This window comes from Nerophis lumbriciformis, linkage group LG14, assembly GCF_033978685.3.
Source record: "Nerophis lumbriciformis linkage group LG14, RoL_Nlum_v2.1, whole genome shotgun sequence".
NCBI classification, from domain to species: domain Eukaryota; kingdom Metazoa; phylum Chordata; class Actinopteri; order Syngnathiformes; family Syngnathidae; genus Nerophis; species Nerophis lumbriciformis.
Window position 1 is genome coordinate 7,810,672 of NC_084561.2, and position 15,652 is coordinate 7,826,323.

Below are 15,652 nucleotides of genomic sequence, written 5' to 3' on the forward strand. Positions count from 1 at the left end.
TTCCCTGCTAGCCTGCTTTAAACTCATTTAGCAATCACCAAGGAAGTTGCCCCGCTTCGGATTTTTTTCTCCCTCAACGCCACCGTTTGCTTTTTATGTGTTTATTTTCCAAAACATTCCAGTCCAACAATGTCTTTCATTCCTGGACAGCCGGTGACTGCAGTTGTGGTAAGTTTGAGAGTCGAACTCAACTGGAACATGATTCAACGTAACTCCATTGTTCACACTGTGACTCCCAAGTTTCAGCTAAGATAGTACTCTTTTTAAAAAAAATATTTTTTACTCTGCATCGACTGAATATCATTAATAACGACATAATAATAGTGTTAAATAACCCCTTTAATTGTTGCTTACTTATTTATTTCATCATTTCAAAGATTACTTTCAAAACACCCAAGCACGATCGAGTTATTTCTCACTAATTTCGGACGTTAGCCCAAATTAATAACACAGTTATGTAATTCGAGTTTGCGAATATGATCATTTTTTTGTTCAAATGTGTGAGGTGTTTTTGACATATCAATGGGCGTCACCGTCGTTGCTTCTTCCATAAAACTGTTGAAACGGTGCTGCCTTCACGTGTCCTGGGAATTATCATAATTACGACCAGGTGCACTGCAGCAGGAGGTCAAATATGTGTCATATTATACAGTATTCTAGGTATTTGTCTTGTCCTTGCAAATGAAACAGTTGTCTCTTTTTGGCAACCCTTTGTGTTTGTACCTACCTCAGCAGATATCATTAAGAAGTGAAACTCAGTAGACAATAAAAAGTCGTTGTCGCAATTGTTGGATATGACTTTAAACCATAACCAAGCATGCATCACTATAGCTCTTGTCTCAAAGTAGGTGTACCGTCACGACCTTTCACATCACGCCCTGACTTATTTGTAATAGTGTTTTAGTCTTTGTCTAGCGCTCCTATTTTGGTGGATTTTTCTGTTTTTTTTTTTTGTAATTTCCTGTTGCAGTTTCATGTCTTCCTTTGAGCGCTATTCCCCGCACCTGCTTTGTTTTAGCAATCAAGAATATTTTAGCTGTTGCTATCTCTTTTTGTGTGGACATTGTTGATTGTCATGACATGTGCAGATGTACTTGTCTCTGCTCCACAGTAAGTCTTTGCTGTCGTCCAGCATTCTGTTTTTGTTTACTTTGTCGCCGGTTCAGTTTTAGTTTCGTTCTGCATAGCCATCCCTAAGCTTTAATGCCTTTTCTTAGGGGTACTCACCTTTTTATTTATTTTTGGTTTAAGCATTACATACCTTTTTACCTGCACACTGCCTCCCGCTGTCGCCTGCATATTGTGATCGCTGTCCCACACGATGTGTTTGCGACATCTACAAAGCAATTAGCTACCAGCTTCCCAAACTGATATTGAGGAGAATAACATGGTTACTCTGCCGAGCTCTAGACAGCACCGACACTCAACAACGGCACATTATTTGCGGATTATAATTACCATATTTTTCGGACTATAAGTCGCAGTTTTTTTCGTAGTTTGGCCGGGGGTGCGGCTTATACTCAGGAGCGACTTATGTGTGAAATTATTAACACATTACCGTAAAATATCAAATAATATTATTTATCTCATTCACGTAAGAGACTAGACGTCTAAGATTTCATGGGATTTAGCGATTAGGAGTGACCGATTGTTTGGTAAACGTCTAGCACGTTCTATATGTTATAGTTATTTGAATGACTCTTACCATAATTTGTTACGTTAACATACCAGTTGGTTATTTATGCCTCATATAACGTACACTTATTCAGCCTGTTGATCACTATTCTTTATTTATTTTAAATTGCCTTTCAAATGTCTATTCTTGGTGTTGGCTTTTATCAAATAAATTTCCCCCAAAAATGCGACTTATTCTCCAGTGCGATTTATTTGTTTTTTTTTCTTCTTTATTGTGCATTTTCGGCCGGTGCGACTTATACTCCAGAGCGACTTATGCTCCGAAAAATACGATACTGGTTTGCAAAAAATATTTGTAACCCAAATAGGTGAAACTACAAAATCTCCCACCGCACACCAGACCGTATCTCACGGCACAGTGGTTGAAAAACACTGCAGTGTATTTTGCAATTTGAAATAGTGTAAAAAAAAAAATCTCTCTGTGTAAGAAAATGTAGATTTTGTGTGTGTAAAAAGTTTTATGACCTCATAACTTGGAATGCAAATATAAAATGTGTAGCAATCAATGCAGTTAAATGTAATGAAATAGTTATCATAATAATAATTTACTTTCATAGTCTGAGGCAGTTACAAATGACTAATCAATTACTAGAGATCGAACGATAGGTTTTTTTTCACCGCCGATACCGATTATTTTCTGTAAATGATGCAAGGCGCTCGTCCCCACCAAGACTGGTAATACCACACCATCTTATATACATAGATGTAACTTCCTGGCCCTAGAACTGCAGAAAATAGTTATTTTCAGGTTTCTCTATGTTTAAAGTTAAAATTAAAGTACCAATGATTGTCACACACACACTAGGTGTGGCGAAATTATTATTTGCATTTGACCCATCACCTTTGATCACCCCCTGGGAGGTGAGGGGAGCAGTGAGCAGCAGCGGTGGCCACGCCCGGGAATCATTTTTGGTGATTTAACCCCCAATTCCAACCCTTGATGCTGAGTGCCAAGCAGGGAGGTATTGGGTCCCATTTTTATAGTCTTTGGTATGACTCGGCCGGGGTTTGAACTCACAACCTACCGATCTCAGGGTGGACACTCTAACCACTAGGCCAGTGGTTCTCAACCTTTTTTCAATGATGTACCCCGTGTGAACATTTTTTTAATTCAAGTACCCCCTAATCAGAGCAAAGCATTTTTGGTTGAAAAAAAGAGATAAAGAAGTAAAATACAGCACTATGTCGTCAGTTTCTGATTTATTAAATTGTATAAAAGTGCAAAATATTGCTAATTTGTAGTGGTCTTTCTTGAACTATTTGGAAAAAAAGATATAAAAATAACTAAAAACTTGTTGAAAAATAAACAAGTGATTCAATTATAAATAAAGATTTCTACACATAGAAGTAATCATCAACTTAAAGTGCCCTCTTTGGGGATTGTAATAGAGATCCATCTGGATTCATGAACTTAATTCTAAACGTTTCTTCACAAAAAAAGAAATCTTTAGTATTGATATTTATGGAACATGTCCACAAAAAAATCTAGCTGTCAACACTGAATATTGCATTGTTGCATTTCTTTTCACAGTTGTTTTTGACAGACATTTTAGTGAGGGTCAAACCATCATGGCATGGGGGAAACTCTGGGTTTATGGTAATGAATGGAATAGCCTACTTGGTTTGATGTTCAGTTTATGAACTTACATTCATATTTTGTTGAAGTATTATTCAATAAATATATTTATAAAGGATTTTTGAATTGTTGCTATTTTTAGAATATTTAAAAAAAATCTCACGTACCCCTTGGCATACCTTCAAGTACCCCCAGGGGTACGCGTACCCCCATTTGAGAACCACTGCACTAGGCCACTGAGTAGGGACATTGTCACACTTTGCGCTATTTTGTTACAATTTAATAAGCATTTCTTACATATTCCTTATTTTTGCACCATCATTTAAAGAGGTTAAGTGTTCAATGTGATTGAACCATTTTTTTTACATTGAGTGTTTTCCATGGTTGTGTTGACATTTTGTCATGACTTGGTCCTGGGGTTTAGTTTTTCTCGAAGGCAACGGAAAGTTGGCTCGGGCGAGACGGGAATGAAGGTACATTTTTATTTAAACACTATAAATACAAAACAAGGAAGTAAACAAAAGGCGCGCACAATGGCGGAGAACAAACTATGAAACCAAACACTTGCACAAAGGCAAAAACTATGAACAACAAAAAACACTAACTGTGGCAATAATAAACAAAACTTACTTGGCATGGACAAAAAGGAGCAGCGTGAACGATGGACATGAAAAAAGAGTCAGAAATGTGCAGAGCATAAATGTGGGGATGTCACCAGAAAGACAAACTGAAAAACAATGAACTTAAATACTACAGACATGATTAACGAAAAGAGGTGCGTGACTCAAAACGTGAAACAGGTGCGTGACGTGACAGGTGAAAACTAATGGGTTGCTATGGTGACAAACAAGAGTGCACAATGAGTCCAAACGTGGAACAGGTGAAACTAATGGGTAATCATGGAAACAAGACAAGGGAGTGAAAAGCCAGAAACTAAAGAGTCCAATAACTAAACAAAACATGACTAAGACAAAACATGATTACACAGACATGACACATTTTCTTTCCTTTCTGCCTTGATAGCCGAGGGGTTATAATCAGAGGAAGGTTACATTTAAAATAAAAGTGTTTAAATTGCTTTGTTTTTTTGATAGGTCATAAAAAATATAAATATCGACAGTTTTCAGCCTAATGGCGACTATTTCTAGTAAAATGGCAGCTCTGTCAGTCAGTTTTAAATGAAAACCTCATTGAGCTTCCAGGCAGAATTCCAGGCCTCTTCATTGTATCAGCCACACTACTGATGGAATGTCTGGTTACTCGCCACACAAACACGTCGCACAATCCGAGTCCTCCAGTCTGCAGCTGTTGTCCAGTGTCACCCAGCGCCGCTTCTGTCTCGCTTCAACCGTTTGTTGCTGACCGTTATGTCTCACCTGTTGTTTCCAAACATACATCATGCATACTGATTGTCTGTCCTTGTTCTGTCAAACAGCAAAGAATTGAGATCCAAAAGCTGCGGCAGGGAGAAAATCTGATTCTGGGGTTTAGCATCGGAGGAGGGATCGACCAGGATCCCGGTCAGAACCCCTTCTCTGAGGACAAGACCGACAAAGTAAGTCAGCGCTGATGTGATGTGTACTAATGGAGCAAGGGTGTTGTAGTTTGTCATAATGTATCATGAAAACACCGGCGATATTCCACCTGAAGAGCGAGTGAAAGTGTGCAGAGATGTGATCAACAACAGGTCTGAACCCATCACTCATTGCCGCCTCAGGTGGAACCAAACAGATGATGTCATGGCGTAGGCGGAATCTTTCTGAGAAACACAATCATCCTTAACTCAGTCGTTCAATATTTTTACATACAAATATGTTCTGAATTCATCATATTTTTGTATTTCTAATGATATATGACATGTATTGTTTGGCTTCACATGATGTCATGTTCGGGTCATTAAACAGGCGTGGTGGTCAAGCTAGCTCTGTTCTCAATTGGTACTAGGCGCTATTTAGCCTTTCTCAAAGAAAAAATGCCTTGTGCTTGTGTTGTTTTCGGCTGTACAAATCGCAAAAAGGATCAACTTTTCTTTCGAGTTTTTCAAGAGGTAAACAAAAAGGGCGGAAGAGTGCAAGATTTTACGAAAGAAGACAAGAAAAGCAGCTCACACTCCAGTCCAAGGGAGCAGAACGTACAAGTTTGCAGTGATCACTTCATTAAAGGTTTGTTTGACATACTTTTAATGTTTAGTGTTTCCCATTCAAATATTATCTTGATGTTATTTGTATTTTATCTTTTTTCTGAGCCCTTGAAGCACCAACTCGGCGAGCCTAAATAAAAGAAATTAAATGTGAGCAAAACGTAAAAGAGTTAAGTTTTTACCAAAGGCAAGAATCATAAATGAATCTTTCAGCACATACACAATGTTGACATCTATAGTTATATTTTGATAAGCAATCATAAATGAATCTTTCAGCACATACACAATGTTGACATATATAGTTATATTTTGATAAACAATCATAATTTAATCTTTCAGCACATACACAATGTTGACATCTATAGATATATTTTGATAAACAATCATAAATTAACCTTTCAGCACATACACAATGTTGACATCTATATTTATGTTTTGATAAACCATCATAAATAAATCTTTCAGCACATACACAATGTTGACATATTTTGATAAACAATCATAAATTAATCTTTCAGCACATACACAATGTTGACATATTTTGATAAACAATCATAAATTAATCTTTCAGCACATACACAATGTTGACATATATAGTTATATTTTGATAAACAATCAAATGAATCTTTCAGCACATACACAATGTTGACATCTATAGTTATATTTTGATAAACAATCATAAATGAATCTTTCAGCACATACACAATGTTGACATCTATATTTATGTTTTGATAAACAATCATAAAGTAATCTTTCAGCACATACACAATGTTGACATCTATAGTTATATTTTGATAAACAATCATAAATGAATCTTTCAGCACATACACAATGTTGACATCTATAGATATATTTTAATAAACAATCATAAATTAATCTTTTAGCACATACACAATGTTGACATATATAGTTATATTTTGATAAACAATCATAAATGAATCTTTCCGCACATACACAATGTTGACATCTATAGTTATATTTTGATAAACAATCATAAATTAATCTTCAGCACATACATAATGTTGACATCTATAGTTATATTTTGATAAAGTCATAAATGAATCTTTCGGCACATACACAATGTTGACATATATAGTTATATTTTGATAAACAATCATAAATTAATCTTTCAGCACATACACAATGTTGACATCTATAGTTATATTTTGATAAACAATCATAAATGAATCTTTCCGCACATACACAATGTTGACATATATAGTTATATTTTGATAAACAATCATAAATTAATCTTTCAGCACATACACAATGTTGACATCTATAGTTATATTTTGATAAACAATCATAAATTAATCTTTCAGCACATACACAATGTTGACATCTATAGTTATATTTTGATAAACAATCATAAATTAATCTTTCAGCACATACACAATGTTGACATCTATAGTTATATTTTGATAAACAATCATAAATTAATCTTTCAGCACATACACAATGTTGACATCTATAGTTATATTTTGATAAACAATCATAAATTAATCTTTCAGCACATACACAATGTTGACATCTATAGTTATATTTTGATAAACAATCATAAATGAATCTTTCCGCACATACACAATGTTGACATATATAGTTATATTTTGATAAACAATCATAAATTAATCTTTCAGCACATACACAATGTTGACATCTATAGTTATATTTTGATAAACAATCATCAATTAATCTCTCAGCACATACACAATGTTGACATTTATAGTTATATGTGCTGAAAGATTCATTTATGATTCTTGCCTTTGTTAAAAACTTAACTCTTTTACGTTTTGCTCACATTTAATTTCTTTTATTTAGGCTCGCCGAGTTGGTGTTTCAAGGACTCAGAAAAAGATAAAATACAAATAATATCAAGATAATACTTGAATGGGAAACACTAAACATTAAAAGTATGTCAAACAAACCTTGAATGAAGTGATCACTGCAAACTTGTGCCTTCTGCTCCCTTGGACTGGAGTGTGTGCCCCTTTCCTTGTCTTCTTTCATAGTCACGGCAAACATTTACTGTAAATTCCGGACCATAAGCTGCTACTCTTTTCCTATGCTTTGAACCCTGCAGCTTATAAAAAAAAAAACAGTGTGGCTAATTTATGGATTTTTCTTCGCTGACATCCATAATGCAAATCTTTTTTTTTTTACCAAGCAAATACACTGAAAAGGTGTTACAGTTTGTACTATTGCGCCATCTTTTGGATGACTTTGCTAACTGCATGTGCTTCAGTGCCGTTTTTTTTTTTAAAGCTTTAAACCGGTATTAGTAGCCAAATATGCCTCCTTGTGCAAACCATGTCTCTGTTTACAAACGCTTCATTCATTCATTCATTTTGTGTCACGCCTGCAGGCACTAAGCAAGACGCAGCATTTGCTCTCCACGTCACATATTGTGCAGTACACTATAGCATACTTGCCAACCCTCCCGGAGTTTCCGGGAGACTCCCGAAATTCAGCGCCTCTCCTGAAAACCTCCCGGGACAAATTTTCTCCCGAAATTCAGGCCCACAACATAAACAGCATACCTGCCCAATAACGTTATAACTGTAGAATGATGGAGGGCGAGTTTTTGGTTTCTTACGTGGGTTTATTGTTAGGTAGTTTCATTAACGTCCTCCCAGCGCAGCAACAACGCACAAGAACAGCAGTCACGTTTTTGTATACCGTAAAGCAGTTCGTCTGCCGTAAACAGCAATGTTGTGACACTCTTAAACAGGACAATACTGCCATCTAGTGTATTTGATGAAAGCACTTTTGTGCGTGCCACACAGAATGCATCATCATGTTCAGCATGGTTCGAAAAATAGTGACAGAGAATAGAACAAGGATGGACAATTCAACCCTTAACTCAACAATGAGTAGATGAGTGTTGTGTGTGTATATGTGTAAATAAATGAACACTGAAATTCAAGTATTTCTCTTATTTATATATATATATATATATATGTATGTGTGGGAAAAAAATCACAAGACTATTTCATCTCTACAGGCCTGTTTCATGAGGGGGGGTTCCCTCAATCATCAAAATCTCCTGATTAATCTTTTAGCACATACACAATGTTGACATTTATAGTTATATTTTGATAAACAATCATAAATGAATCTTTCAGCACATACACAATGTTGACATCTATAGTTATATTTTGATAAACAATCATAAAGTAATCTTTCAGCACATACACACTGTTGACATCTATAGTTATATTTTGATAAACAATCATAAAGTAATCTTTCAGCACATACACAATGTTGACATCTATAGTTATATTTTGATAAGCAATCATAAATAAATCTTTCAGCACATACACAATGTTGACATGTATACTTATATTTTGATAAACAATCATAAATAAATCTTCATCAAAATCTCCTGATGATTGAGGGAACCCCCCTCATGAAACAGGCCTGTAGAGATGAAATAGTCTTGTGATTTTTTTCCCACACATACATATATTGCGCTCTACTACGGTATCGAGCACTATTTTTTGGATAACCTTATTAAGACATATATATATATATATATATAAGAGAAATATATATATATATATATATATATATATATATATAGCTAGAATTGACTGAAAGTCAAGTATTTCTTATATATACAGTATATATATACATGAAATACTTGACTTGGTGAATTCTAGCTGTAAATATACTCCTCCCCTCTTAACCACGCCCCTAACCACGCCCCCCCCCCCGCCCCCCCACACACCTCCCGAAATCGGAGGTCTCAAGGTTGGCAAGTATGCACTATAGTCCCTTCTCAGCAATTCAGCGTGTTTGCCTTTTGACACGTTTTGTCCATTTTATCCCAAAAAGACAACAGACCAGTGTGGAAAGACAGAGGGAACTGTTGTGGGATTGCAAAAAAAAAAAAAAGACTTTGCGAGGAGGAGTACATTAATAGCGCTCACAAGTATGGAAGAATTGATGAAACAGGCTTCATACCGCAGCAAGTTTTAGTCGTGATGACATCGGACTTTTCCTGGAACAATTTACCAAAGCGGAGGAGAAGGCACTCCTCTCTTTCAGCGCGCGTGTGCACACACACACATTCAGACTATTTGTTTTTTAGTGTAGAGGGGACAACATGTCTTCCTTTGATAGTACAGAGGGTGTCCAAACTTTTTCCACTGAGGGCCACACAATAAAAAAATTAAGCATGCAGGGGCCATTTTGTTATCTTTTATTTACCAAACCAATACAATATATAGGTTTGTTTTAACCTTTAGGGCTTCCCTTAAGTTTGGGTCTCAGTCATGAAAATGTTAAAGGGGAACATTATCACAATTTCAGAAGGGTTAAAACCATTAAAAATCAGTTCCCAGTGGCTTATTATATTTTTCGAAGTTTTTTTCAAAATTTTACCCATCACGCAATATCCCTAAAAAAAGCTTCAAAGTGCCTGATTTTAACCACCCGTCCATTTTCCTGTGACGTCACATAGTGAAGCCAACACAAACAAACATGGCGCATAGAACAGCAAGCTATAGCGACATTAGCTCGGATTCAGACTCGGATTTCAGCGGCTTAAGCGATTCAACAGATTACGCATGTATTGAAACGGATGGTTGTAGTGTGGAGGCAGGTAGCGAAAACGAAATTGAAGAAGAAACTGAAGCTATTGAGCCATATCGGTTTGAACCGTATGCAAGCGAAACCGACGAAAACGACACGACAGCCAGCGACACGGGAGAAAGCGAGGACGAATTCGGCGATCGCCTTCTAACCAACGATTGGTATGTGTTTGTTTGGCATTAAAGGAAACTAACAACTATGAACTAGGTTTACAGCATATGAAATACATTTGGCAACAACATGCACTTTGAGAGTGCAGACAGCCCAATTTTCATCAATTAATATATTCTGTAGACATACCCTCATCCGCGCTCTTTTCTTGAAAGCTGATCTGTCCAGTTTTGGAGTTGATGCAGTGTTTCCCACAGGACAGGCATCTATTTGTGGTGGTGTGGTCGGGGGGCGGGGGGTGATGGCGGCAGCGGCGATGACCAAGAAGAACGCGGAGTTGGAATATAAGTACAACACTTTATGTACATATTTAGCTCATTTAAATTACCGACAGGAAGGCGAGAAACACTTTATTTCAACAGACTCTGGCGCCGTACCTGTCGTTAAAACTCCAAAGACCGACTGCACAGTTGCACAGTTGCGCTAACAAAATAAGAGTCTCAGAAAGCTACGGAGTTTGCCGACAATGTATTTCTTGTAAAGTGTATACAAAGGAGTACAGAAGCTGGACAAATAAGATGCCAAAAACCAACCACTTTCATGTGGTATTGGACAGAAAGGAGGACTTTTTTTCTCCTCCATTCGAAAATGCGGACGTTATCAGCACTACTGTCTGATTCCTATCAATGCAAGTCATCAGAATCAGGTAATACACCAACTTATATTCTTGTCTTCATGAAGGAAAGGAATCTATATGTGTTAAACATGCTTGTATTATCTTTAAACACCTTTAACTTGTTAACAATATTAACTATATGTGTTAAACATGCTTGTATTGTCATTAAACACCTTTAACTTGTTAACAATATTAACTATATGTATTAAACATACTTGTATTATCATTAAACACCTCTAATTTATTAACAATATTAACTATGTGTTAAAGATGCTTGCATTATCATTAAACACCTTTAACTTGTTAACAAAAACATATATTTCATAAATAAGTAAATATAAATTATATATATGAATGAGGTAGATCCCCACGACTTGATCAATTGAAAAGTAGCTCGCCTGCAGAAAAAGTGTGAGCACCCCTGAGTTACACTCATCTGAACAGGTCAGCCACCTGTTTAAAGCCCGATCACAGTTGAAATCTTGAAATAAAGGGCCTTTAATAGCCAAAACATTAACCTGGACAACATTTTAACAGCTGGTTGGCTCAGATTTGATTCTTTTCATTGCATTCACATGCTGCAGTGGACAGTGGACAATTTAGCTTCATTATTAATGCAGTATCTGAAGCACCGTCTCCACGTGTGTTTATTGACAACAGGGTTATAACCTGGACACGTTAGCTCGTCAGTATGGTAACACGTGACGTGACAACAGCGGCGGTGTTAATGAAGCAGCGTCAGGCTCCTCACCGTCAGTGAAACGCTCGGTGAAATCGCGGATTAACGTTAAATATATGACGAGCCGCGAGCGATGCAGCTATAACTTATCTACCTACAACCTATATTACCCTCGTATTTTGATCCGGTCGGTCCGTTCTTTTACTCCGCCGTCTTCTTCTTCTTCTTCTGGCCCACCAGGTGAATTAAGTGCTATTGGCGGAGTTACAATGCATAGTAGGCTACCGCCACCTACTGCACCGGAGTTGTAACTACAAGGTACATTCACAGACAGAGTCCCATTGCTTTTATGAGCGGTCGAGCGAGTCAAAATCCGAAAAATCCATTTGTGGCGGACGTAATTCTTTCTTGGCGGGCCGCCACAAATAAATGAATGTGTGGGAAACACTGTGATGTCAGCAGGCCAGGGAAGCTAGGGTCGATATTCTTCTCTTGATCATCTTCGGTGGCATATGGGATGGTGTGAGCCAAGACATCCAGGGGGTTTAGCTCGCTCGTCTGCGGGAACAAACTGCCGCCATTGCTTGCCGTGCTACCGAGGTCCTTTGTCCCTGAATTGCTCACACACTCCGGCAGATTCAATGGGGGTCTGGCGGCAGATTTCTTTGACTTTATCGTTGGAAATGCATCTGCTTTGAGTGTCGCAGGATATCCACACATTCTTGCCATCTCTGTCGTAGCATAGCTTTCGTCGGTAAAGTGTGCGGAACAAACGTCCAATTTCTTGCCACTTTCGCATCTTTGGGCCACTGGTGCAACTTGAATCCGTCCCTGTTCGTGTTGTTACACCCTCCGACAACACACCGACGAGGCATGATGTCTCCAAGGTACGGAAAACAGTCGAAAAAAACGGAAAATAACAGAGCTGATTTGACTCGGTGTTTGAGAAAATGGCGGATTGCTTCCCGAGAGCGAATAATAGAAAGGCGTTTAATTCGCCAAAATTCACCCATTTAGAGTTCGGAAATCGGTTGAAAAAAATATATGGTCTTTTTTCTGCAACATCAAGGTATATATTGACGCTTACATAGGTCTGGTGATAATGTTCCCCTTTAAAAATATCTCTAGAAATGTTTTGTTTGTTTTGTTAGTTTTTTTGTTTTATGCCCTTTTTTAACCAAAACCTTGTTTTCATGGCAAAAACACAAAATATGCGATAATTTCCCCAAAACAATTGTTGAAGTGGAATTTTTGATGTGAAGCAATTGGAGCTCGCCATATCCTTGTAGTTCGCTGGGATCGAGGGCAATGCAAACGCCTTCAAGATAGCAAAATATAATGAACCAATCAGGATCGCCGGGCGGGATTTCATAGATGTGACGTAACGCCGAAGCGACTGTTTGATTCAAACAACGATGGCGGCACGCAGCGAGGAGTCGTGTGCTGACGTTGATTCTGCTATTGCAACTGTTTTGTCGAATCTATCGAATATTAATTACTTAAAAGATGAACAGAGAACTTTTCGCTCTGTCGTTATCCAATATGTCGGCTGTTCTGTTTTGGATTTCCCAGCGTCGCTCTCATCAGCGTCACATGTTGATTTCCATGTGAGTGGTTGAAGTACCCCGCCTTCCGCCCGATTGTAGCTGAGATAGGCTCCAGCTCCCCCCGCGACCCCAAAGGGAATAAGCGGTAGAAAATGGATGGATGGATGGATGGTTGAAATAGCACCTCATTCAAGATAGCGGACAAGTGGTTTATCCAATCACATACAACAATTTTTTTTACAAGGCCCCGCCTTCTGAAAAACATCTATTGAGAAGTCCCAGATCCTTGTGTGGAGTTCAGCGAACTACAAGGATCTGGTGAGAGTCAGGTTAATTGGAGCCTTAATAAATCAATAATTCATAACAACGTTGATTTTGATTCATTATAATTTTTGAGCAATGACAGTTTTTTTTCCAAGTCCTACTAAAATGATTGGAAATAAAAAAGGGGGACCACTATTAAAAGTATTAAAAATAAGTAGAGATGTCCGATAATGGCTTTTTTGCCGATATCCGATATTCCGATATTGTCCAACTCTTAATTACCGATACCGATATATACAGTCGTGGAATTAACACATTATAATGCCTAATTTTGTTGTGATGCCCCGCTGTATGCATTAAACAATGTAACAAGGTTTTCCAAAATAAATCAACTCAAGTTATGGGAAAAAATGCCAACATGGCACTGCCATATTTATTATTGAAGTCACAAAGTGCATTATTTTTTTTAACATGCCTCAAAACAGCAGCTTGGAATTTGGGACATGCTCTCCCTGAGAGAGCATGAGGAGGTTGAGGTGGGTGGGGTAGGGGGTTAGTGCTGCAAGGGTTTCTGGGTATTTGTTCTGTTGTGTTTATGTTGTGTTACGGTGCGGATGTTCTCCCGAAATGTGTTTGTCATTCTTGTTTGGTGTGGGTTCACAGTGTGGCGCATATTTGTAACAGTGTTAAAGTTGTTTATATGGCCACCCTCAGTGTGATCTGTATGGCTGTTGACCAAGTATGAATTGTATTCACTTGTGTGTGTGAAAAGCCGTAGATATTATGTGATTGGGCCGGCACGCAAAGACAGAGCCTTTAAGGTTTATTGGCGCTCTGTACTTCTCCCTACGTCCGTGTACACAGCGGCGTTTTAAAAAGTCATACATTTGACTTTTTGAAACTGATACTGATAATTTTGAAACCGATACCGATAATGTCCGATATTACATTTTAAAGCATTTATCGGCAGTCCGATATTATCGGACATCTCTAACTAAAATTATTGGAAATCAAAAGGGGGACCAATATTAAAAGTATTAAAAATAAGTCATCGTTTTTTTTTGTTTTCCCTTCAATGCTTAAGTCTCTAAATCAGGGGTGCTCATTACGTCGATCGCGAGCTACCGGTCGATCTCGGAGGGTGTGTCAGTCGATCACCAGCCAGCCATTAAAAAAATAGTCCTAAAAATGAGCGATCATAAATCTTCACTATGACGTCACTTTCGTCACTTGATTGACATTCACGGCACCCGAGGGTCTTCTGAGATGACGCTGGCTGCTGCCAGCTCATTAAAATTAGACAGGAAGGCGAGAAACACTTTATTTCAACAGACTCTGGCGCCGCACCTGTCGTCAAAACTCCAAAGACCGACTGCACAGTTGCACAATAAAAGCGCTGCTTCATCCTGCCTGCGCTACCAAAATAAGAGTCTCAGAAAGCTGGCGTGCACAAGCTAGCAAGCTACGGAGTTTGCCGACAATGTATTTCTTGTAAAGTGTATACAAAGGAGTACGGAAGCTGGACAAATAAGATGCCAAAAACCAACCACTTTCATGTGGTATTGGACAGAAAGGAGGACTTTTTTTCTCCTCCATTCGAAAATGCGGACCTTATCAGCACCACTGTCTGATTCCTATCAATGCAAGTCATCAGAATCAGGTAATACACCAACTTATATTCTTGTCTTCATGAAAGAAAGGAATCTATATGTGTTAAACATGCTTGTATTATCTTTAAACACCTTTAACTTGTTAACAATATTAACTATGTGTTAAACATGCTTGTATTATCTTTAAACACCTTTAACTTGTTAACAATATTAACTATGTGTTAAACATGCTTGTATTATCTCTAAACACTTTTAACTTATTAACAATATTAACTATATGTGTTAAACATGCTTGTATTATCTTTAAACACCTTTAACTTGTTAACAATATTAACTATGTGTTAAACATTCTTGTATTATCATTAAACACCTTTAATTTATTAACAATATTAACTATATGTGTTAAACATGCTTGCATTATCACTAAACATCTTTAACTTGTTAACAATATTAACTATATGTGTTAAACATGTTTGCATTATCTTTAAACACCTTTAACTTATTAACAATATTAACTATGTGTTAAACATGCTTGTATTATCATTAAACACCTTTAACTTGTTAACAATATTAACTATATGTATTAAACATACTTGTATTATCATTAAACACCTTTAACTTGTTAACAAAAACATATGTTTCATAAATAAGTAAATATAAATCATATATATGAATGAGGTAGATCCCCACGACTTGATCAATTGAAAAGTAGCTCGCCTGCAGAAAAAGTGTGAGCACCCCTGCTCTAAATCAATTATATC

General features: G+C 37.3%; 1 protein-coding gene across 1 annotated transcript in view; it reads left to right on the forward strand.

The window, feature by feature from the left end:
• tax1bp3 (Tax1 (human T-cell leukemia virus type I) binding protein 3) overlaps window positions 1-15,652 on the forward strand; it is a 16,787-nt gene continuing 1,135 nt past the window's right edge. The window contains exons 1-2 of the mRNA XM_061976430.2: window positions 1-168; window positions 4,707-4,826. Of these exons, the coding sequence (XP_061832414.2) occupies window positions 130-168; window positions 4,707-4,826 (159 nt within the window). The 5' untranslated portion in view covers window positions 1-129. The remainder of the gene's footprint in view (window positions 169-4,706; window positions 4,827-15,652) is intronic.